The sequence below is a fragment of the Musa acuminata genome, chromosome BXJ1-11 (genome assembly GCF_036884655.1).
Source record: "Musa acuminata AAA Group cultivar baxijiao chromosome BXJ1-11, Cavendish_Baxijiao_AAA, whole genome shotgun sequence".
Lineage (NCBI taxonomy): Eukaryota > Viridiplantae > Streptophyta > Magnoliopsida > Zingiberales > Musaceae > Musa > Musa acuminata.
In genome coordinates, this window is record NC_088337.1 from 5,736,330 (window position 1) to 5,761,159 (window position 24,830).

Consider the following 24,830-nt stretch of genomic DNA (forward strand, 5'->3'; position numbering starts at 1 on the left):
TAGAAGCTCTACCTCTACTACAAATAGATGAACCAATCTATCCGCGATTAGTTAGGTTGTTCTATGCCAACCTATATGAGGACAACAATAGCCTAAGCACTTACCTTCTAGGAACACCCATTAGAATATTTGACAGTACGATTTGTGAGCTAATTGGCATAACTGAAAAAGATAGGGGATGCTATTTTAAAGGTAAATGGGACGTCAACACAATAGGAGCAACCTATACCGAAGCCGTAGAAACAATTTTTGCAAATCCAAACCTTGACTTCCTACCCAAGAGCTGTGAACACTTACTGCCTTTCAATTCTAAAATTCTTCATCACATTATCACAAGCATCATATTCCCCAAACAATTTCATCTTGACGAAATAAGTCAAATAGAGATAAGTACCATGTATTGGATTATGACCGGTCAACATAATTGTTTTGGGTACTCAATTCGGCAACACATGCAGGATATTATGGCTAAAGATACTATGTTGCCATATGGGAGGTTAATCACTAGATTTCTTCATGCCTATGACATTTGCATCCCACCCGATGAAGAATCTATTCAAAATGATCGATATAACATAATAAATAAAAACCTACTGAAAAGACTTAGGTGCACTTTTAGCAATGGCATATGGGTTAGGCAGCCTAGAAGGACAGATCCAATTCCTCCACTAATAGAACACCCTGAAACACCAATTCTTATGGGAAATGAATCTCCTCCTCCTAGTCCTTTTGGTGCAGCACCTTCAGCTCCTGTTTCCTCCTCTGAAGATCTCATTATGGCGGAACTGTCTCAGATCAAATCACAGTAAGAACAAATTCAGAATCAACAAGTTAAAATTTTGAAGACACTACGACAAATGAATTAAAAATAGATATAATGTATCAGCACTGTGGATTGCCTCCTAAGGATTAAATTGATGTATCTTTTTATTCTGTTCTGTTTGCTTTTAACAAGAAGTTCAAAGTTTGTCATCGATTGAACGATAACTGATCCTTCCTTTTAGATAACTACTGTTTTGATCTGCATAAATGATGATGTCTTTTGGATAAACTATTTCTGGCAAATTTGAATGATGAACTTTGTTTCCTATTAAATGCTAAACCTTTTTTCTATGATCATCAATTAGCTGGCTTGTCTCTTTTTGTTGATGACAAAGGGGGAGAAGTGATGACTAAGTGATGACTTACACCATAATGATAGCATGACTTATATGGATTACAAAAACTTGTGTGATATGAATGACTTATATGCCTTGCAAAATCCTTGAAAATATCACAAGATTGATTGATCATATTGAAAGCATGCCTTACATCTATATCATGAAATTTATATTGAAAATTTTTATCTTCTGTCGTAATAAAATTCGTCTCTTTTCATTTAACTTATGATTTTCATCGAAGTTTCGTACTTACTATTGTTTAATGAGGATCACGATAAGCTCTACGGTTAGAACTTATCGGGTTATGCTTGAATCCAATGGGATGGAATTCAAGTGTTTTTTATCTTCTCATTATATGGCATATAGATAGAGGGAGTTATGTTTAACTCCGTCATCAATTGATTGTCATCATCAAAAAGGGGGAGATTGTTGAATCTCGGATTTTGATGATATAATCAATTGGTGGGTTAATTGATCTAATCCATATTATTGAGTTAAGTGTGCAGGATTAACTACGATAACCAGAAAACATAAAGCAAGGATACCGGAGTCAAGATCGATGGACGTTTAAGAGTCCGAAGAATCGTTGGAGATGCTACCGGAACCAACCGAGAAGAAATTGGGAACCTATCGGAATTTTCGGAAGTTCGCCGAAGAGATCGTCGGAGGTTCACAGAGATCACCGAGAAGGCTCAGCTACTCGTTAAAGTCATCACAAGATCGAGAGCTTGATGGGAGTCCGTTGGAAGAAAGTTCGTCGGAAAGCTCGCCGGAACAAGACTCGACGTTCGCGGTTGAAAACTTGCTTAGGATGTGTTTTGGTTATGTAGTTCACTTGTAATTAGGATTAGGATTAAGAGATAATCCTATATCTTGGTTAGGGGCCAACTGGGCCCAAAGTCAGATTTGGTTTGGGCTAAAACTAAGCCAAACCAGCGAACCGGAGAGCCAGGCAGTAGCACCGCCCAGCACCCGAGAGCTGGGCGGTGACACCTCCTGGGCTGGGTGGTTGCACCGTCCAGCACCCGAGGGCTGGGCGGTGGCATCGCCAGCATCGGGAACCCAAAGAGAATTCAAATTTTGGAGCCCAAATTTTGGAGCCCAAATTTGAATCCTCTTGAGGCCTATAAATACCCCTCAAATCTCAACTGAGATTACAACTTTTGAGAAGCATTTTGATTGAGAGAAAAGTCTTAGAAAGTCTTAGCAAGTCTTGTTTTCAATTTGCTAGAGAGTTCTCCTCCTTCTTTCTTATTGAAAAATTTGTAAGAGGTTGAACTGTTTGTAAAAGGTTGTAAGATGGGTATTTACCCTTCCATTTCAAGAGATTTGCTAGTGGAAGGTGGGAGCCTCATCGAAGAGGGGCCTCGCAAGTGGATGTAGGTCATTTGATCGAACCACTCTAAAATCAGCGTAATCTCTGGTTTGTATTTCATTATTGCTGTTTACATTACTGCAAACCTTCTTACATGCTTTAGTTCCTTATTATCTTTGCTGCGCAACTTTAAGAATATGCCTTCAAGTTAAGCTTTTCAAGTTCCGTCCTTATCGTACGAAAGATTTTTCTAAAATCGAAGTTTTAATCCGCTGCACTAATTCACCCCCCCCTCTTAGTGCCGCTCCGATCCTAACATGCATTATGTTGCATACATAAAACTTCCTATAGCACTTGAATATTCTAATTGAGCCACTGTTCTTCAAACATTCTTGACTAATTTAATACTTGGGTCAAATGAGATATTTGTCTCTTTGATTTTCAAATGATTAAATTTCTTTAGTACTTTTTGTATGTAATGAATTTGACTCAAAACATATCCCCCACTATTTTTTTTTTTTTACCTTGATACCTAGTATGGTATTAACTTACCTAAGATCTTTCATCTTGAATGTTGAAGATAGAAACCTCTATGTTTTTACAACACCTTTCATGTCGTTGCTCACTATTAGCATATCATCAACATAAAAGCAAACTATCACCATATAGTCATCACAAGTTTTAAGATAAATATATTTATCTATGAACAAATCAATTAGAAAGAATTATTGCATCAAATTTCTCATAGTATGCTTTTGTATTGCCAAAAGAGTTCTCACTCTTATCTCTCATCCTCGATTCCTCCTCGATTCAAAGATATTTTTGAATTTGCTCCAAAGTAATATCTTTGGAATTATGCAAAATCTTCTTCCTATACCCTTTCCAAGACAAAGGCAACTTAACTATTATAGCCCTTACTTGAAAATGTCTTGAAAGTTTAATTTTTTGAGGCTTTATTTGATTAATAATAACATGCAAATCATGTACTTAGTGCAAAGATTGGCTTGTCATCTCCAAACTTATAATCAAAATATTTAAAAATTAAAAATTTCTTTATACGTTCCTCCTCGATATGATACTTGAATTCCAAAGTATTCCAAATTACTTTTGCAGATAGTTTCATCGTATAAAGATCATAAAGCCGATCCGAAAGAGAATTGAGAATGTGTCATCTACATATAACTCTATCTTTATTTTTTTTGTTTTGTTCAACATTAACTTCATCAGTGTCATTATCGGTTTGATCAGGAATTGATTGAAAATTTGGATTAAGCACATAGAAGATCTTCAAAATAGTCAACATGAACTTCATCTTGTCTTGCCAACGGGTAAAATTTGTTCCATCAAAATGATCCAAACGAACAAAATCTTGATTCAATAATTTGATGATATTTGTGGCCTCCACGGTGAATTTGTATAAACTCACAAAATATCATTTTTAGATTGTTGAAAATTACAATAAAGAGGATGAAAATATTATGGAAACAAATAACAAACATAAGATCAAGAACACTATAAAAATATTTAGGCTTGAAACATGTATAAATATTTTTTAAAAAATGATATTTGTACCGTCTTCTCAACAAGATTGCTATGAGTTTGATGTAAATAGTTTTAATAGATACGATAAACCTTTAAAAGATCCATATTGAATAAATAATAAGAAAATTTTAAAGAAGAATTAGAGAATGTCTAATACAATCACTCGAAGATATTTTTCATGATTTACTCTCAAATACCTATTTATAGATATTTCCATAAAAGATACAATCTTTAAAAAATAATTACCAAAATAACTATAAACGAAATCATATTTTCAAATAACTCTTTTGAATTTTTTTTATTTGAATAATTTATAACAGTGCAACAGCGAGTCAGTCGCCTGAACAATTTAATAAGCTTATTATTATTAATTCAGATTTAAATATTCTAAGTTAGTAATTCAGATTCAATGAAGTTAATCGATCGAATAGTAAAAATTGATCTCAAAATCGATTTAATATTAGTACATGATGAGAAGCTCCTTAGCATAGTCGACAATCGGGCCATATCTATAAGACATAGCCCAGTTCGGTGAGAGGCTTATCTACATAAATGTTTGACATTTTGACCCAATAAAATCTCTTTATAAGAGTCTGTTGACTATATTATTGTTAACTTAGATTTTAATATTTTATGTCAGGTTTAAAGCTAATAAAGTTAAGTATATTCATCACCATAAAAATACATTCAAAGGACCTAATACAATAAAATATTTCATTTACTCGTGATTCATCCCTATTATATATAAATTATTTCCTTTACTTATGATACATCCCTTTATGTATATATGAAACATTTAACATGACGAAAGTGTCTTATTTTAAGACATTTGACATTTATTTTTTTTTCGATCACCGAAAAAAATGAGAATCAAGTATCGTGCTGCATTAATAAACCCTTATCTCGAAGCACAAAGTAAACGCAAAACCCTTTACAAATAAATTATTTATCATAATAAAAAAAATTGATTTATTATCGAACACATTATCGACCTACTTTTTTACGAGAATGAATTAAAATAAGATACAAATTGCTGGATATTAGGTGCATCAATGCTTTATTTACCTCACATAAAACTCTAAAACTTGATGAAGTATTTATTTTTGATGATGAGCTATCATATCTAGTCCAACTCAAAATTTCAATGCAATCGATCAACATCTAAAGGAAATACTTGAAAGCACATAAAATGGTGGACGATTTGCCATCTTAAACCCAATCAGGAAGAGCTCCTAATTTCCTCTTGATCAACATATTAGATTAATCTAAACAAAGCTACATTTCAGTTTAGTAGCCTAATTTGACATGATTTCATTTGAGGGACAGTTTGGTCATTTCATTTAGGCTTGTCGTTGGAGGCGCCGCCAACACTCCGCACGCGCGCGTTCGCAAAGGGGCCTCATCGTGAAACGTGCCATAAATTGTCATTTATTTACCGAAGGTGCCATCTATGATGGACAGCCATTTCAGTTAGGCTTGCCTTTGGAGGCGCTGCCAACGCTCTCCGCACCCAACGTTCGCAAACATGACATAATGTGTCGTTTATTTACAGAAGGTGCCATCTATGATAGGAAGACAGCGGTGCACGCAGGGGTTTATTTGTTATTTTTCTGAAAGACAAGGGTTTTTAGTTTCCGATGCTCGTTTGAAAGGTTGGAGGTCAGAGCGTGCGTTGACTGGGTCCGGAAATTTGAATGTTTGGCGGAGCAAACCCTAATTCTTTGCTTGGAAGGGAGCGATTCGGACCCCCTGACGCTCCTCCATGGACGTTAAAAGGGAGGTTGGATCTTGGATTTTTGGATCGCAGTCACTTCTTTCCTCTTGTCATCGTTCTTGAAGAGGATTCAGCATCAGGTTCTGATCGGGTACTATGCCCCTGAACTGCTGAAGTGCTGTTTTTTTTCTGCTTCATCCTGATCTTTATGGACATAGGTCTTTTTTTGACTTCAGAATTGTAGGATAGAACTCTGTTTCTTACGGTTTTAGATTGGGGGAGTTTAGATTCTGGTGTTGTATATCCGTAGATCAGGGGGGTGGGGGTTTCGATCATGTTTTCAGCTAACCTAATGGTCAATCGGAGCTCGCTGGAGATATTTCTGGATGAGATCAGGCAGAGGGATGAGCGGCCTAAGGATCTGCCACCCGCTTTGCCTCTCCGGCCAACCTCCAGGGGACGCCTGCCCAGTTGGAGAAGGCCATTGCCCGTGCACCTTAATCTCGAAATAGGTGCACCCAGAAGCTTGTTGAGCAACTCCGTTAAAGGCGAAGACGAGGAAGACGAACAGACACGAAAGAATGAGAGGGATGTGGAGCAACTGGCAGAATCTCCATGCCTCAAAACCTCAGACCTGGTGAGGTATGAAAAGAGAGTGCAGATCGATGATGGGTCAGATTCACCTGCTTTCTCCTTGCCGCCAGCAGTTGGTGGTGTCATCAAGTATTCCATGAATGAGGTAATAATCAATTTACTGATAGTTCTTAACTTGCATACTTGATTACAGTATTCTGTGCAAATTTTGCCTGGTGAGCCAACTTATAGTCAATTTACATCCTCGCAGGCAAATTTTCAAGCTCTTAAAATGGTTTGAAAAGATTCAACTTGTGTTTTTTGTTTTTAGGATGCAGTTTGACTTATCCCTGCAATTTCAATCACATTGACCGAAAACTGTATATTGTTACATAAACTCTATATAATTAAATATATAATGTGGTTTGTACTGTAGAAATTTTTGTTCCCTGTGGTTCCTCACTGTGAAAGAAAAACTTATTTAGACATAGCTCCATGTAATTTGGAACATATGACCAAATATTTTATGTGTTTCGGAACTTTCCTTTCTTCATATTTATCGTCAGTGAACGTTTGTTTATCGCATTCTATCGAGCCAAATAGATTGTAGATTATTAGCGAGTGAACTTGGATGTAATGCACAGACAGGATGTATGCATACTTAATAAAACTTGACACAAATCACATAATCGAACATGGTATGTACTCCTATTAAATTAGTTTTAATTTTGTGCAGGAAATCTTGTCTGCAATTAGTCATGCGCTGAAAATTGACATTGAATTTTAAGACATCTTGTTCTTCTGATTAATTCTGGGTTCCTTTATCAGAGATCCTTTTTTCTTCTGGCATCTTTAGCTTTCGGCTTTACCTTTTACATTATTTTCACAGGTTTTCGGAATGGAAGACGATAGAAATCAGACTTCGCAGGGAATTATCAGGGTTCAAAAAAGCTTTCGTGGTTTCCGAGCTTGTTCTTACTATCAACAGCTGAAGAAAGGAGCAACCGTGTTGCAATCATGTACGTGCATAGTGACAGAAGAACTACTGGGTTTTGTTTTCGAGGAGTCTTATATATTTTTAAGCAGTCTCGTGTCACATTAGATAATCTAGTAATATGAAAATATTATATCTACACTTATCTCCTCTAAGATATTCAAATTAAAGTATTTGGTGCTTTTTTTATAGTTAAATTGGATCTTAGAGCAATGTTCCTTTCTTTTGTGTTGAAAACAGACACCATTTTTGTGTCTTGAAAAAAGCTCCACTGACCTTAAATGTTTTATTGGATGCTTGTGCCGACGACAGTCGTACGAGGTGAAAGCACAAGGCATAATTTTGAGGTCTTGAAGAAGAGATGGAGGGCAGCTATACTTATCCAACAGCATTTGAGGCGGTGTTTTGCTAGGACTGTTTTTAATAACCAGCGGAAGGACATTATATTTTTGCAGTCTGGTAATTTATTCATAGATTTCAAGTGCATTATATGTTCCTTGGCATTTGTCCCGACGATGTATTTTGACTCATCCGCAGTTATCCGTGGTCGGCTGGCGAGGAAACGTTTTACTGCTTTAAAGAAAATTGAGGTGTTAAAGTCTGGTCATACTTATTTGAAGAAAAGGGAGGTGTCAATGGTCAGTCATGTTCAACTAATCAAAGGAGGGTCAGCAAGGGATTCTCCAGAACTTGTGAAGGTATCTTGTTCCATTTTTATAGCTTGTCACTGATTTCTAACAATGAAACTGTGTGTTCAAATAACAACTTGGCTGGATGTTCATTGTTGTTTCAAAATTTTCATCCCATAACTATCAACCTGGGTGACTTGGTTTCCTTTTCTATTAATATTTCTCTTTAGTAAGTATCTAGAAGTGTAACTAGTAATAATGCCTCATGTTTTATCGAGATCGATTAAGCGGTATAGTTTTATAAAGATCCAGAAATTGCAACTCATATTGTGCTCCCTGTTAAAAACTTTCAAGGTGCTTTATATTCAAGGGTTTAATTGGATGGGTTTGACTTGCAGGACACTGAGAGTGAGCATCCTCAGTTGGACCCCTCTGTTTTAGCTCAACTTCAGAGTCAGGTGTGTAAGGCAGAAGCAGCACTGAGAGACAAAGACGAGGAGAATGCTGTTCTGAAACAGCAGCTTCGAGAGTATGAGATGAGGTGGTCAGAATACGAGTCGAAAATGAAATCTATGGAAAGGACTTGGCAGAAACAATTGATCTCTTTGCAGGTCACTTTCTTTCTTACTATATTATGAACTGTGATGAAGGAAGTAGAAGTTGTGAAGGTTCTAATTGAAACTTTCCTGGATATGTTTCATGTTTAGTTTAAGCTTCCTTGTTAGACATAGTTGCAGATCATGATAAGTGTTTCTTCTAGACATAGTTGAAGCCTAGCAATGGAAGTATAAAGTCAGTTACATACATCATAGCCTCTCAAACCTTGTGAGAAGATGTGCTCTACGAATTTCTCATGTGAATAACCATCTTTAATTGTCAATAGCAACCATGTAAATCATTTGTCTATATTGTTTAACACATCAAATGAAAAAGATCATGAGCAGTAATAATGATTGCTGTACTCTTTATGCAGATGAACTTTGCTGGTGCAAGAAAAAGCTTTATTCTTGAAGAAATGACAAACCGGCCTCGACAGCAGATAGCAGCACGAATTAATCACCACTATGAAGCTGAAGATAAGACGCCAGCAGTCACAGTAGCCAAACCCGTCAATGCTTCTATTGTCATGCCTGTGAGAGACAATGATAGCACTCGTAATGGGGCGATCCAACTCATGATAGAGTTTGGTCAGCACAGGCAAGTCTTCCACGATGATGCTGGGGCACTGGTTGAAGGGAAATCAGAGCAATTGGGTGCCAGCATGATCCGTCGGAAACTGAAAACTCGTTTTGCTTCATGGAGAAAATGGTTGTGCATAGCCAGTGCAAGATGATGCAAATGAAGTATACCAAGCAACTCTTCTTGGCAGAGCAAGTGCCAGGATGGTGGTTTGAGGAGAAACCTGAATGCTGCTTATCTTCGAGGAAACCTCTTCCTTATTTGTTTGTCTCGTCTCTAGAACATCATCATCATCATATGTGTATGTTGCATGTATATATGCCTTGCTTTTCTTGATGTTCTTAGTGTGAAGAGATTGCTCCTGTACCCAAAATGGTGAGGTCAAATTATCAGAGGGTTAGGTATGTGGACTAGAGAGAGAGAGAGAGAGAGAGAGAGAGAGAGATGTATATATTGCGACATAAAATTTTATACCAGATAAAATTGTGTTGTTGTTTATCCAATATTGACGGGAGCCCAATGCATTGGCTTTGATTTGCTGGTCGATGCTGCCACTCGACTTATGAGACTTGTAATCTATATGATCAAGATTCCAGACACGAAAATTAACTGCACTGGTAATAATCTCATGAGAAATATCATGATGCAATTCCCTTCTCATCTTCAAGTTTTGGTGGCTGGTTTCCGCAATCCGCCTGCAAATGATCCCCATGTCAGGCAAATCCAGTACCTCCTTTCTCCAAGCAAACTAGGTTCCTGTCCTAGCATTCCTTGTTGCAGACCAAACAAACTTTGTGGACAGCTAAGAACTAATGGCAAAGCTTCAAGCATAATAAAAAAAATTCTTGAAAAGATACTGAAACGAAAAAAAAAACTAGTGGCAAATCTTCTTCTGCAACATTAATTCAAACATACAAACTGAATGATAGAGTAAATAAAAAGAATAAACTGCTCTCTAGAGATCAAGCTTGACCAGATATCTAAAGATTACTAACACCAAAAAATTCACTATTAGTGAAAATTCCAACCAAAGTGATGGGTACTTATATAGCATTCATTCAGTAGAAAAGAAAATCACACTTCTCAATGAAAAATATCCATCATTATCTTTGAAAATTTCTGTTCTTTTTTTCCAATAATTCTAAAGAGACAAAGTGATATATTGCAAATAACAGCTGCTCCAATTTTGCACTTTAGCATGAAATTTCATCATGTGTAATCCCCTAGCTTATAAATCATCATATGATTTAGGAACTCTGCATTTTGTTTGAGTTAGGAGTCCATTGATAAAGAGTCTTGGAAAGCTTTAAGTCCAATCACAGAATCACACACTAAAATTTATCACATCAGAAAGAATGTGTAATGCATATGAAATGAAAAATAAGATTAATTTTGATTTTTTGATAACAAGCTCAGAAACCCAAGGGGCATTAATGGATGAATATGAAACGAAAGGGATCTTAAAAATAGTATCGAGAAAGTGACTTATATTTAAAAAAAAGAAGAAAATATTCAGAAACATTGCTACTCAATCTCTAACCAAAGAGCCAATATATGTTGTCTTCTGGCCGAAAAAACACCTGAATTCTAATATTTATGCATTTCCAAATTCAAGTTACCAATCCCTAGCAATAAAAAAATAAATTTCCTTCATCGATATGTATTCTTTGAGATCTTTTACCATCAGAGCCAACACCTGACTACCGAATTAAGCTCTTTGAGGGAATCATTGCTGAGTCCAACAACAAAAATTTAAGCTGAAATCAGACAATATACAAACACTTAACCCAAAATATGCCACCAACTTGCATATTCTGGATGTATATTCTTCATGATCAGCTACCAAGTTATCAAACTAGCAAGGGATCTTAAATTACTACCATTGACGGGATTCAATTGACAAATCCAGGTCAAGTCGACTAAATCACTCCGCATCAAAACGTTCAAAGAGTCATCTTTATATAGGCATCTTCAATCACATAACGAAACGGGGATTCGGAAGAGACGAACACACCTCTCGATGTCCTTCTTCTGGGTAAGGAGGCACTCAAGGATACACTCCTTGCACAAGAGGTGCCCCTTCTGGCAGAAAAGAGGGTGGATGAGGTGCTTGAGGCAGAGGCAACAAGGGTCAAAGGGCCTGATCGAGTCCCTGCCGAGCCGCTCCCGCTGCGTGCCGCATCCGAGCTTGAGCTTCTCCTCGTGGGTGAAGAATGCAAGGTAATTGTTGTTCTTCGAGTGCCGCTACGGCATCTCTGTTCCGTTCCCGCCTTGATCGAACAAAAATACGCAAAAGCAAAACCTAATCCAAACCCTAGATCACGGTGGAGAAGTACCGACGCACTCCCGTAGGTTTCGAACTCAAGAAGAAATGGGAAGGGAGGAGACAATAACGGCAACATATATATATATATATATATATATATATATATATATATATATATATATATATATATATATATATATATATATATATATATCAGGTTTCGACTTCGGTATCGCTTATATAACGGAGTTCGTGTCGGTGTCGGTGTCGCATATATATAACGGTGTTGCTGCAAGGAGGTTGCCGCCTGTTGTCCCTCAAGTGGGTCCCAGATGGGACCCGTTTCAGCCCTGCAGTGAGACCTCACAGGTAAAGTCGGTGGCAAATCCAAATGAGTGGGAAAGCATTGTTCATAGACACAGTTACGATTCTCGTTTCCCCTCTGGTTTATCCGCCCCAATTAATCAAGACGCGCGTTTCCCTTTCCGATAAGGATCGCTCGCCTCGAACGGACCGGTTTGATTCGAGAGGGTCCTCGCAAAACCCTAGCGCTATCGAGTCCCTTCTCTCGACAGGGTACATGGGGGTGCTATCCTGGTGGAAGGGGAAGGGTTCGTCTCCGTCGTCGGTGACGAAGGGCGACACTGGCAAGAAGCCAGAGGTTGCATCCGAGGAGGTACCGGGAATGAACGGGGCGGTGGAGGTGCGGCGACCGGGAGACGTGACGGTGTTCGAGTTCGGCTCGGTGGCGGCGTCCGGCGACAGGATGACTCTCGCTGGCTACTGCCCCGTCTCCGACGAGCTCGAGCCGTGCCGGTGGGAGATCATCCCCGCTGTTGGAACGGACGCCCCTCAGTTCCGCATCGTCTTCTAGCTGAGCGATACTTCCAAGAAGCAATATTCTCGAGTATTTATGGCTTTACTAGTGTAAGAAAACTTCGAACTTTCAATGATACAGCCCTTTGCCATACCAGTAAGATGTTCTGATTCTCTTGGGCAGTTGGACATTGTAAATTTGTGGTTCTCTGCGCTTTAATTTTTCGTTTGGCTATGTTGGTACAGATTTCGTTTGTTTGTGTTCTTGATGCATCTCATGGTGTTAATACTCTTATTTGAATTTGCTGTAGCTTCTGTCTTTTGTGTCAGTGAAATTGAAATGTAGGTCCTATACCTTATCTGAATATTACTTCCTTGGTATTAGCCTAACCTCCTATGACATGAGCGTTGAACCTGATGGGACCAAAACCCAACCTCATCGAATAAATTAGATCAAGAGATTATAGTTCTGCAATTTTCCTACTTCTTTTTATTTAGCTATGGATCTTTCTTTTTTCCAAATCAAATGGATAACTTAGTTATCACTATTGGTTTATTCATGAACATATCTGCCAACAGTGACTTTGCCTAGTAAAAAAACAATCCCATCCTTAAGAGTTCCCATGTTTGATTTTTAGATATGGTTCACCAATAATCAGGCATAGCTGATTCCCATCAGGAGGTACTTCCAAAGAAGAAACTTTTCAGTAGACAACATTGTTGTCCTAATAGGATGTTATGGTAAATCATGCAAAGTTACAATGGCTTGATGGCATTTGATAATTAGTTAAGTGAGTGTTGTTGGATATTTGAGTGAACATATCAAACTTTGTTAGTTTAATAAACTTGGTGAGTCTGTCAAGGTTTATCGGTTTGACAATTACTTTTGTAAACATAAATGTGGTATATCATGATAATGTTATCATTTTTCTAGAGAAGCAAGTAGTAGGTTGTCATTGGAGAACTAGCATTAAGATAGAGCAATTGGGTCCTGCGGTTCTGTTTGATTGAACATGTTATGTTGGTAAAATTACATTTTTGCTAAGTGTTTAGTAGGTGGATACTGCCATTTCCTTGTCTTCATCATGAATGTTAGGAAAAAACTATTGGTTCACAAATTTTTCATCGTGTAAAATTGGTGATTACCTTCGGAAGTTCTCTTTGGGTCACCAGGGACGGAATCTTTAAAGTACAGGATAATCACTATGCATGTGGGTGTTATAGTGAGTTTTGAAACGGATTCATAACTTGAAGTGCTGCTGCTGTAGCAAACTTCATAATTTCTTTTAGAATACATTAGTTTTCAGGACTGAACTTTGTCGTTCGCTTGCAGTTCAAATATTCTTTTTACAGGCTTGCTTCGGGTGCTTAAGTGCTATGTATAGTTAAAGAGTTGGTGCGAAAAGAAAATTGTGTGTCTTATAGTTCAATGGGAGAAATATTCTTCGAGGCTGTTCTGTAATACCCTCAAAAGTACGTTTTTTATCCTCATGTGTAGTAATGGTCCTCAAGTTGGAATCTTTAGAGTACAGGATAATCTTGTGGGCATTTTAATGAGTTTTGAAATGGACTCATACCTCGAAGTGCTGCTGCTGTAGCAAACCTTATAATATTTATTTTAGTAATCATGTACTGGTGAATATGAAAATATCATTTTTCAGGACTTATTTTTCTCTGCTTGCAGTACAAATATTTTTTTTTGCAGGCTTTGTAGAAGAAACTTGTTTTTGTCTTATAGTCAGTCCAATGGGAGAAATATTCTTCAAGTTGTTTGTGTCCTCAAGTTGCAAATGCTTCAGTCAGACTCTTTGAGGTCTTATATCCATATTAGACAGCAGAATGCACATGACATTAAGCAACACTGGATTGAACACTTCAGTCTGAGAGCTTATGATATGATTAAAATCTATGTTATAACACGTGCAATGGACTAAATTGTGGCCTCAAATGCTTTTACTTTCTGTACTGCAAGATGGCATGGAAGTTCCTAGAAGCAAATATTGATCTACTTTACCATGGCATTTTGTAATGCACAAGATGTTTCAATCTATACAATCCTTGTTTCCTGTTGTTTAAGTTCTGTTTTCTTGTTTGCATGGTATATCCTTGTTTTCTCTTCATTTTGCTTTAGCTTATCCTTAAATGTGTTGATAATCTATATATCCCCTCCTATCACTCCAGAAAGTATCACATGTGGTCATAAGTGTCAACTTATCTCCTTCACATTATCTCCAAAGCATCCTCAACTTTTCCTTCATACCTTTGCCATGGTATCCTATTATTTTTCTTTTATTTTTTGGCAACCCTCCTTATTGTGTGCAATCTTAGATTAACAACAAAAATTTGGATTCACTTGTAGGATAATACATATTTTTTCCAGTAGGTTTTTGTGTGTTTCTCTGTGTATTTCTCATATCATGTAACCTTTACACAAGACGTTTTTATGTTATGATATTAACTTGAAATTAATGTTGTTATTAGAATTCAAGATAAAACCAAATCAAAGGAAAGAACTCTTTTAGCAGAGTACCTCAAAGAGGAATTGAAGCCATTCTCTCAACCCAAATTACACCTCCCCTTCACTTCAATCAATGGCATTTGGGCCAAAACAACTCTTCTTCACAGGATTCCACACCCACTGCACGAGAAACCTCCTCCCCTTCACGCCATTCAAATTGTAGCTCTCCCCTTTCGAGCTCTTGAACACGCTCCCCACGTACCCTCCTCCTCCTCCTGATCCATAAACCCCGATGCAGAGGTCGGCGATCTCCGTTGGAGCCGCCGGGTCACTGCCCGCATACCATGCATTGATCAGCGGGTTGCTCGACATCTCCGCCAGCTCGTGCGCTATCACACTCACCATGCCATCGGCCCCGACGTCCCCGTTGGGCGCTCCCAACACCTGGATGCCACCGCCGCTGCCGTTGGCGTTGCTGGCCCCTCCCATGTAGTCCGGCAGCGCGAAGGGGTACGCGCACATCCCCGGGCACTGCGAGCCGCTGTGCCCGACCCATGCGTACGGCACCGTCACGCCGACGATATCCGGGAAGGTGAAGTAGTGGAAGCCGCACACCTCCCTGCAGAAGTCCTCCACCCGGACGTCGGGTGAGGTCAGAACCAGGTAGAGCCCGCCGTGCGGGTCCAGCGGCAGCCGCTGCGGGTGCGCGGCGACGGCGGACCGGATAATGGACTGGATAGCCAGGCGCGACAGGGTGGCCCCGTGCGAGTAGGCCGAGTCGTGCAGCTCGCCGGCCAGCACGAAGCTGCCGGTGACGTTGGAGCCGGTCTGGTCGGCGTAGAGGCGGACGGTGCGCCACCACTCGGCGATGGAAGGGGAAGGAGAAGGGGAGGAGAGGGAAAGCAGGAAGTCCCTGATGATGCCTTGCGGAGCCGCCTCCCAGTGGCCATACCATATGGTGTAGATGTTGGCGGGGGAGGCGAGGACAGGACCCATGTGGTATGCGACGTCCACCAGCTCCGAGGAGGCCGCCAAACGGTCAGGTCGGTGTGGGTGATGGCGCTGCCATGAGAAGGCCGCCGCAGCTACGACGCAAGAGAATGAGAGGAGGAGAAGACACAGCCTACTCATCTTCTCCACCACCGTATGGTCTGTGCAGGAGGCCATGTCTTTAACCGGTTTGAATCACCTTTGCCTCTACATTTTGAATCATGCTGCGAGGAACCCAATGATGACAACTCTCACTTTTGCCATCATCTCTCTAATATAAACACCATTTAAGGGTGTTAAGAACGAGGCTTTTGGATGTTTACGCCACCAATAAAGAAGAGGGCATTCTCTGCAGCAGGAATGCTATTATATCAGCAGCAATGGATGGTGTCTGCAAAAGCTTCGCAATCACTGCATCCTCTTTTGGGCTCTAAGGAAAGGTATTGTTATGGAAGAAAAAGCAGGTGGTCAAAGATACAGAGTGAAGCAGTAGAAGCGTGAAGAGAGGTCTGACCTGCTGCTTTAGTGCTTTGTGTGAGATCCAAATCATGGTAAGTACTGCCCACTTGTTCTTCTTATGGTGCAGAAATCATGGAACACAGTGTTGGAGAGTTCTGAGGAGGCAAAGAATTCAGGAGCAGGAATGCAAAGAGAACTGAGAATGATTAGCATTCATGGTGTGATTGTAAGCATGCAGTAGATACAGACTGGAGATAAAGATGAGTCCCAGTTGTATATGAGGCAATGGCTGCAAGATAAATGAAGTGAGAGTTTATATGTAGCATCCATCTTTCCCAGATGTCATTATCTTAGAGAGAGAGAGGAGAGAGAAAAAATAATTAAAATCAATTTTATTTTGATTATAAGCAAATGAGTAAAGGTTTTGATTAGTAAATACAATTCAATAATAGATAGATAGAAAGTTTAGGGGGCATAATAGTAAATAAACTATGAAGACGAAATTAACGAGAACGAAACGAAACGAAACGAAAACAAGATGAAGAAAAGAAAACCAACTCGAATGAAAAATCTCCACGGCCATTGCGCAGCTTAAAAGTAAAAGAAGCGTTTCCTTCACCACCGCCGCCTCCGTCGCCGTCGCCGCGCTTGGACCGGCCGTGGCGGGTGACGCGCCTCGCCTGGCCGCCCCACCGCTGGTCCGCCCCCACTGGCCGTGGCTTCCGGTGCAGCTTCGGCGCCTCCACCGACGGTGGCGGCGATTACGCCCGATTAAGAACGCGCCCTACGGGTCCCAGTATTTCTCGCCTGCCTTCCATGAAGACGGTCCGATCTCCTCCCCCGTTTATTCCCCCTCTCTGTTCCCTTGATTTTGAATCTTTGCCTTGGTCTGATCCGACGGCTTCCCCTTTCGTGATTTATCGTGTTATCTTACATGTGCTTCTCCTGCCGTGGTATGCTTGATCTCTTGGTTAGTTGTTCTTGAATGCGGATGATCGGGATGGGACACGAGGAAACTAAATGGGATATTATACTTTGTCGTGGGTTTTGCTAAATGGGTTTCAGTTAAATGGTTAAGTATGCATACTCAAATACTTTTTTAGGTATTATTTTATCGCACAGTTGGAATTTAATGTTGATCGGCTCGGTTTGTGTTTGGTAGTGTTCAAAAACCAATGGTCTTTGGCAATTTTTTTAGAGTCGCACAGTTTCAGATATACGAGTGTTAGATTGTGGCTAGAATAATGCGTTTAAATTTTGATGTTTCTTTGATGAACACAAACATTTAACATGTAAAGATGAAGGGTGGTATTGTTTGTAATACTATTTCTTTGTGCAACTCCAAGTGAAATAAATGGTGATGTTTATAATATTTGTAATAGGTATTGTTTGGTAGCTATTGTAGATAATTAGAAGTTGCTTACTAAGGAGTAGCAATAAGATATCTTATGACAGTAAATGAAAAATCTTTAATCTTCCTTATTTTAGGCATTTTCCAGATCGGATTAGTCAAATAAAGCTTTGTTTAGGTAAGAATTTATGGTAGAATGATCCATGTATCTTTTATCTTTAGAACAAGACGCCTACTTGTAAAGCCGCTTGCCTATTAAAGGACATATCAACTCATTGTAAGCATGTTTCATGGTTCATCTTCAACAAAAGTTTCTATTCATGGGCAAGAGGGATGTGAGTTGGATTTTGTCCTCTTATTTTTTTCAAAGACTAAATGGTGAAGACAAAATTCAAGCTTTAGGACCTTACGATGATTGTCAAAGTCTCTACCAGCTAAGTTAGCTAGCATCTTTTAAGTTCGATTATTAGTCTTGAGAAATAAAACTTAAAAAAAAAACCGGGCTTACCAAGTAGGAAAGCCCTGTACAGCATTTGGGCCACCTGAAATTGCACTGTCCATGTGCCAGTTAATGCAAGGACCAATAAATACCAGTTCGATGCCAATAGAAATAGAGATGAGTATTGTGGATATGATAGATGAGTATGTCAATACCATCCTGTCCTCTTCATTCCTTTTCCATATCGAAAGCAACTATTGTTCTCGTTTAAATTCTTCATGTACTCTTCCTACATATCATTTAGATACCCTACAATTGTAGGTTTTTCAATTGTTGATATTTATTGAATAATTTCCTTAATTTTTTTTCAAAATTCTCTTTTTTTTAATCATCCAGTCAAATTTGAGGTGCATAAGCACTAATAGCATTTAAAATCTCTTCTCCTAATTTAATTTTATAATTTTAATTATATTCTCAGCTCTACAACATTGTCCTTAAGATCCTTATGTACAATGACCTCACACCATTCTATGTAAAACTTTTTTTAGTATAATAAACTTAAAATATAGTATTATCAATTTCTTTAATTTTTTCCATTCTGACTTAATTTTCTATAACAAATTGTGTTAATTTTTCTTCTAATCTTTTTTTCTATCACTTTTAACACTTTCCTTAGTAGTGTTGTGATTTTCCAAGTTGCTAAGCTAATTTTTAGAATTTGTACTAACTCATTGGTCCGGAACAATGTGAAAATCCTTTTCCTATTATTCACCACATCCAAACATGTGATGAGCCATTTACAGATAACCTCCTAATCCACCTTTTGCACTTTGAGACACTTGGGTGGTGGAGATGTTTCACATCACTTCAATGTGATGATCTAGTCCTATAATGAAAGTGGTTATGATCTATCTTCATGAGATCTTATGTAGTTTTGCACTTCTAACAGTGCGTAAAGTAATCTTTCACCTTTTTTATCTAGGTTTGGATCAGCATCAGTGATGTTTCCTTTTACCACCATTAGTTAAATTTATCCTTAACTGAGTTATAGTGATGAAAATAATCTTTTAAGGCTGCATATATTGACTCTCGCCAGATCTTGTATTGAATGGAGTCTCGTGCACTGGGTACAACTTTTTAATATATGTATTTATTTTGTACAGTAGTTAGACTGCAAGATCTAGTAAACTCAGTTCTTATAGTGATGCATTGCTGGTACTAGGAAATTTTGCCACTAAACTAAGTGAAGTTATGCAGTTGTTAAATTAAAAATGTTGGGACTGCTAACCTTTGATTTGTGTGGTATATTTTGCTGATATTTCCCCTGCACAACTACTTGCACATCATTGTTGCATTTTGAGAAATTTGATTGTATTTAAGTCCTTTTGGTGCAAAATTCTAAGATATATATCTCTATGCATTGTATTTCTACTTATCTTTGCTAGGCAAGGTAATTTACATGAAGCAACTAGGTTCATAAGGACAAACCCAGTGTGAGGTTCTCACCAATGTGAGGGTCTACAAGTTTCAATAATTTATATCATGACTTGCTTCTCATTCGACTTTGCAGATTTTTCACTTTTAGGTATCTTGAATGGGTCCCGTGGTAGGGAGTATTCTTCCATCTCTTGGCCGTGTAAGGCTCGCTGATCTTGTAGCCTCTGAAGGTCTTCCTCCAGACTCTTACAAGATCTCTGTATCAACACTAACACAATCCTTTGCTCAGTATTCTGCTGCTATCATTGAGTTATCTCCTGGAGACAGTGCTCTTTTAAGATCTGGTCTAGAATCTGCTCGTTTGTTTTTTCATCAGCGTGCGTACCCTCCTGCTGATATGGTTCATACAAATGAAACCCGTGAGTGGTGCAAGACATCTGGATATTATGCGGATCCTCAACTGTGGCAAGAAACATATGATTACAGGCCTGGTCTTACTGCAGCAGAGCCTCATGGTTCAATGGAATTTCCTCCAGCTGGCTTGCCTGACATATTTGCAGTTCTTGGCAAGGCTGCCCGAGATGTATTGGATGCTATCAGCTTTTCTTTAAATTTGCGCAGCTTTTCATTTGCTGAAATACTTGATAACATGCCTTTGAGAAGTAGGGAGATATCCTCCTCAGTTCTTTCAGTATGCTGTCATTCAAGACCATCATTCCAAGGAGCACAAAACCACAATTTGACAGCACAGGAAGATGGACAGCTGGTCATGTTCCCAGATCATGAGCATCAAGTTGATAAGGCCTTAATTACTCTTGTCAAGTCAGATATGGCAGGATTGCATATAAAAGACTTCCATGGACGTTGGATCCTTGTTGATGGAGATCTTGGCCCTCAAGATGCAATTATTTATCCTGGACTTGCACTTTACCAGGCAACTGCTGGTTATGTGAGCCCTGCCATGCTTAGGGTAGAGATGGGCAATTTGCAAAGTAACATGTATGGAAGATGCTCTTTGGCTTTCAAGCTCATGCCTAGATCCATGGCAAGTCTTAGCTGTTCAGAGATGAGAGCAGCTGGTCATGGAGTTGAAGCACAATTCCAGATTCCTATACCAGTGGATGACTTTATGCAGAGGTCACACTCTACTGATCAATTCGCTAAACTTAATTATCCCAGCTACGCGTTTCAACCTGGCCAAGATGGTAACTCATCATTCTAGTACTACTCTTTAACATTTTTTTGAAGAATATCTTTACTATGATTTATATTGTTGTGGCTTATACATAGCTTCATATATACATGTATTATCCGTACATTTCAGACACATAGGAAGATGCTCTAGAAAATGTTTGTGTTTAGCATGCACACCTGAATATCCGTTCGTGTGCCCGTGCATCTGTTCACACTGTCTTTTCTTTATATTCTGGCTTTTACAGATCTTTTTAACTTGTTGAATCTTATGACAGTGGTTGGCTGTGTGTTCTTCTAAATCTCACTTTGCCTGTTATATGTTTCCCTTTGCTAGCTCTATCCGCTAGAATGATGTGGCAGTTCCATTTTCTTTTGTTGTCTGTTTCTGGAACTCATCAAAATGGAAAAGCACATTTTCACCTGAAGTATATAGTTGATTTTTTTTTCCCCTTTGATGATCTCTGAATGTTAGGGTGAATGTCATCTAAAGTTTGCTAAACCTGCATCGGGTTATCTATGGGTCACAACTATGGTCTACGGGTTATAGCAATCCACCATTTTAGATAATTATTGGTTACAATCTGTCAGCAATTGTTATTCAGCTATTAATCATGTATCAGTTGCCTGTTCTCGCTGCTTAACTGTATGCCGACCACTGGCAATTGTTAACTTCTCATTATTTGATGGCCAGCAACAGCCGGTCGACAATGTGACTGTTTGCTGATAGCCTGTGAAACACTTGTAGACCCATATACAATTTTCCAACGACCTCTATCTTGACAAAGAAAACACTGTAATTTGAATTTTATTTACTTGTTGACTTTCAAAAGGTTCTAGTTGACCTGTAATGAAAAAAATGAATCAGGGAATGTATTATGAAGGGAAACCTCATATGAAGACAATTTGTTATTTGTTCTTTTCACCTTTCTAGACATCCTATCTACCAATGGGCTCTAATAGAGCCACCCTACCGTTTTTGGATGGACTACATGAACTTTTGTTATGATCTTTCTTGTTGCTTATGACTGAAATAAAAAATGTGGGAACCTTTATGAGATCAGGAAACTTGACCACACAAAGTGATGGGTCCTGAATCTTCTTTCATATATTCATATACATACATACATATTATGCTATATGGAACTCTGGAGTAGATGCAAGTGCTGCTCTGTATTTCAAGTAAATAGCTTGTAAGGTTGGGTAGGCTGCAACTTCAGGTTGGCTGAGGTTGAACACTAAACCGAATACTGAACCCCAACTTCTGATCCAACCCAAAAAGATCTTTAGTTATCCTGCTCTATGGCTCCCATTGCTTTCCAAGGTAGGGGGTAAGCGAGCTGATTCTAATGAGGTCCACAGTTAAAGCTTGGTTTTTTGAGTTCTTGGACTCTCTTGATTAGGAAAAAAGAAGTTCATTACACAAAGTGATAAGGAAGGAAATAAAATGTGTCGTTTGAGAAGGTGAACAGCCTGACAAAAAATAAGAAGAAAAGTTCAGGCTCTCCTTGGACTCTATGACGCAGAACTTCCTTCTAAGTCATTGCTATTTAGAAAATTTTTGAGTTTTGTGGAGTTTAAATTGATCAGAGTTCCTACTTTGAATAAAGCAATGTATAATGAAGGCTTTCATATTAAAGGTAAGATGGACGCCCTTTTATGGCTGTCATAATTTAGGTGAGTTGTTTAGTGATATAAACTGAAGGTCATGTATGAAGTGTAGAATATATATGTTTCTTCTGAACCCCTAGAGATTTAGGGTGCTATAATGATGCTTTAGGTAGTGTGAAGATAGATCTTTGGAACCTCTCGTAGTTACGGTTATTTCCGGCTTATTTTGTGGATTAAAACAATGCCAAATCTTCAACAAATGAAGCCTTAAAGATCATTGTTTTATATTCATCAGAGCAACAAATGGACCTCAAGATCTTTCAGAACTTCATAATAAAATTTAAAGGCTAAAGGCAAACTAAGGTACTGAGATCTTTTATAGCCTAAGTACGATGCGCACGATATGAAGTGCAAACCTTACCTCATTAAAGCAAGGTGCACAACATGCATATTCACAAAATAATTAAAGAAATATTTTAATTATGATGTGATGAACAATCCCTAATACAAAATAATGAAAAGTATGTTTTGACACATCATTTTAAAGCTTAGTGTTATGGTAATTGTGAAACAGTGACTCAGATGATGGAAAAGATTAGCAGGAAAGCAGCATATATGAAAAATAATAGGAATAAAGGAAAGAAACAAAATACAATGGATAAGATGGCCATGAAACTGATATGCCAAATTCCATATGTTTGTTATTTTTCTTTTTAATGAAAGAAAACTTCTCTTTTATTGGTCTTCCTTCTTTTTAGAATGAGTAGATCAGGATATAATCTATGCAGCAGCTAGCTGAAACATAATGAGTATTTCTTGTGCTGACATTATTTTTTTTACTTTTTTTAATCATTAAATTCATCCTATGTTGCCAATTTGTTATCTCACACACTTTGTTCTTTCTAATGGTTATATAATAATGCCTATGCTTAAAACTGAATGTGGCTGCCTGTTCTGCTTTTCTTTATTCGGTTGTCTTTTATGTTATGCTGTTATAACTTGGTTAAATTAGTTTCTACGCCCTAATTCACTTGCCTGGTCATTAAAAATTAGATTTTTATGTAGCATCCATGAAGCCTCATATAAAGAGTAAGAAGGACAAGACGAGGTGCAAGCCTTTGCCTCCTTCTAAGAAACTACGTCTGGAGGCTCAGAGGGTCCTCAAGGAGCGTGTTCAAGATATTGCTGAAAAGAAGGGCATAAAACTCAGGTTTTGTAATCTTAAGGAGTGTGAGGGCCACATGCTATCAATGGATAGCCCATGTGGGAATATAAGAATGGAGATTGGATGGCCTCCTGGTGTTCCATTTGTTCATCCACATGACCTTCCTAACAAGGCGAAGCTTGGCTTCCTTGAAGCTTATGAACCTGGTTGGGCAGCTTCTCAGCAAGACATGGAGTTAAGTTTATTGAACCTGGACATGCCAGATATTGGTTAAATAACCTTGCACTCACAATTCTTTTTTTTTAATCTCTACAAGCACATTGATAGATTCCTAAATACGTGCATATCGAGTTCCTTGAAAAGAGAATGTCAAAGGTGATCTTACATTTGTTCTCTTAATTAGATTTTCTTGATAAGAAACTTTTTTTTTTGGCTAGTTTTTATGCTATCTACTATCTTGCTTAAGCAACGTAAATGATTGAATAACACAAACTAAAAGTTCCCGAGTTGGATCACATTTAACTGGTCTTTGTTTAGAATTAGTACTTGTTGTAATTGAATAATTTATAATTTACTTGGTTCAAATGTCTGTTTCTCTAATTTAGCTGGTATTCTGAGCTGTTGTTTTTTGCAGGAGTCAGTCTTCATAACTTCTGATATTTAGGCATCCTTTATTGGCCTTGTGACTTCACAAACTCTGCCAAGAGTTCAACTCCTGCAGTCATTGGCCCAAATGTGCAATGACCTATCAGCATGTATGTCTCTCCGAATCCGTGAGATTAAAGTGTAGAGCTGATTTAATTTACCAACAGCGACCTCGAATACAATGCATCAGTTGCGAAGAATATAAAGCTGGCATTCTTCTCTTTACATGATCGGTATTGTTGTATATTCCAACCTCTGGCTAACCCTGCCTGCATGAAACCATAGATCAGCTTTCCAGTCAAAGTCTATGCTCAGTTTAGAAGATGTGAAAGAGCAGACGCAAAAGAGGTGAAAGAGCAGATCATGTCTTACTTTTGCAGATCTTTTATAGTGCGGTGCCGTGAAAAAAATAAGGTAAATGAGATTGAGCAGATACAGAAGGTGAAATTACCATACTTAGTACATTGTGGTGATGAAAATAAATCAGAGTGGCAGGCTGCAAAATATCGCCTCCCAAATCATGGCAGCCCAATTCAGGCTTTTTAAAACAAAGCTCTGCTCCATTTGATCTAAGCTTGCCATATCAAATTTGTAAGGCCTGATAATGATCTCCAGATGCTGGTGTCCTTCACTAATATCTACTATGATTATAATTGTATTTGAGTGTGATATTATGATTGTATCTTTGCACCTAGTTGATCAGGAGATTCAGGACTGTGAGTCACAAAAGTATGTTGCAGTGATCCTCTTAAGACCCTGCACATGCAATGGGTTCTCCATTGATGTTGTGTACAAGGTCTTGCTTCAAAATGGATATTCTTGTTCCAAGCCTAAATCATTCAACACACAACTCCAAAATGTATATTTGTCTTTGAAATATTATTGGCATGCCTGAA

The 24,830-nt window shown here is 38.4% G+C and overlaps 4 protein-coding genes and 1 long non-coding RNA gene across 9 annotated transcripts; 3 read left to right on the forward strand and 2 right to left on the reverse strand.

Moving 5' to 3' along the window:
* Window positions 1-5,709: 5,709 nt before the first annotated feature.
* Window positions 5,710-9,436, forward strand: LOC135597032 (myosin-2-like). Its single transcript, XM_065089428.1, has 6 exons — window positions 5,710-6,470; window positions 7,194-7,323; window positions 7,611-7,757; window positions 7,836-7,996; window positions 8,326-8,538; window positions 8,901-9,436. The coding sequence occupies exons 1-6, from the start codon at window positions 6,066-6,068 to the stop codon at window positions 9,258-9,260; spliced, it is 1,416 nt and encodes a 471-aa protein (XP_064945500.1). The 5' UTR covers window positions 5,710-6,065; the 3' UTR covers window positions 9,261-9,436.
* LOC135597033 (uncharacterized) lies at window positions 9,329-11,485 on the reverse strand. The gene is made up of 3 exons (XR_010481097.1): window positions 11,121-11,485; window positions 9,581-9,801; window positions 9,329-9,467 (listed from the first exon to the last, which is right to left on the reverse strand). It is a non-coding gene; the product is annotated as an uncharacterized LOC135597033 (long non-coding RNA).
* Window positions 11,486-11,869: 384 nt separating this feature from the next.
* LOC135597035 (uncharacterized) lies at window positions 11,870-12,433 on the forward strand. The gene has a single exon (XM_065089430.1). The coding sequence runs from the start codon at window positions 11,953-11,955 to the stop codon at window positions 12,244-12,246; it is 294 nt and encodes a 97-aa protein (XP_064945502.1). The 5' UTR covers window positions 11,870-11,952; the 3' UTR covers window positions 12,247-12,433.
* Window positions 12,434-14,688: 2,255 nt separating this feature from the next.
* LOC135597034 (protein EXORDIUM-like 7) lies at window positions 14,689-16,232 on the reverse strand. The gene has a single exon (XM_065089429.1). It carries the CDS (start codon window positions 15,811-15,813, stop codon window positions 14,773-14,775), a length of 1,041 nt encoding a protein of 346 aa, XP_064945501.1. The 5' UTR covers window positions 15,814-16,232; the 3' UTR covers window positions 14,689-14,772.
* A 413-nt stretch (window positions 16,233-16,645) lies between these two features.
* Window positions 16,646-24,830, forward strand: LOC103970595 (uncharacterized). Of its 5 annotated transcripts, none has more exons than XR_010481098.1 (4): window positions 16,647-16,920; window positions 19,456-20,527; window positions 23,178-23,664; window positions 23,924-24,830. XR_010481098.1 is itself a non-coding variant. In XM_065089434.1 (4 exons), exons 2-4 carry the CDS (start codon window positions 19,480-19,482, stop codon window positions 23,937-23,939), a joined length of 1,410 nt encoding a protein of 469 aa, XP_064945506.1. In that variant the 5' UTR covers window positions 16,647-16,920; window positions 19,456-19,479; the 3' UTR covers window positions 23,940-24,830. The 5 variants fall into 5 exon arrangements, 4 of the variants coding, with proteins under 4 accessions (XP_064945504.1, XP_064945506.1, XP_064945503.1 ...); XM_065089434.1 differs by having other exon boundaries at window positions 23,178-23,523; XM_065089432.1 differs by lacking the exon at window positions 23,924-24,830 and having other exon boundaries at window positions 16,646-16,920; window positions 19,471-20,527; window positions 23,178-23,915.

What these genes read in the sequence shown, in the direction of transcription:
- LOC135597035 (XM_065089430.1), top strand. Translation starts at nt 11,953, where the DNA reads ATGGGGGTGCTATCCTGGTGGAAGGGGAAGGGTTCGTCTCCGTCGTCG.
- LOC103970595 (XM_065089432.1), top strand. Translation starts at nt 19,480, where the DNA reads ATGGGTCCCGTGGTAGGGAGTATTCTTCCATCTCTTGGCCGTGTAAGG. An exon ending in GTTTCAACCTGGCCAAGATG is followed by an intron (nt 20,528 to 23,177) that starts GTAACTCATCAT and finishes ATTAAAAATTAG; the next exon opens with ATTTTTATGTAGCATCCATG.
- LOC135597032 (XM_065089428.1), top strand. Translation starts at nt 6,066, where the DNA reads ATGTTTTCAGCTAACCTAATGGTCAATCGGAGCTCGCTGGAGATATTT. An exon ending in TCAAGTATTCCATGAATGAG is followed by an intron (nt 6,471 to 7,193) that starts GTAATAATCAAT and finishes TTATTTTCACAG; the next exon opens with GTTTTCGGAATGGAAGACGA. An exon ending in AGCAACCGTGTTGCAATCAT is followed by an intron (nt 7,324 to 7,610) that starts GTACGTGCATAG and finishes TGCCGACGACAG; the next exon opens with TCGTACGAGGTGAAAGCACA.
- LOC135597034 (XM_065089429.1), bottom strand. Translation starts at nt 15,813, where the DNA reads ATGGCCTCCTGCACAGACCATACGGTGGTGGAGAAGATGAGTAGGCTG.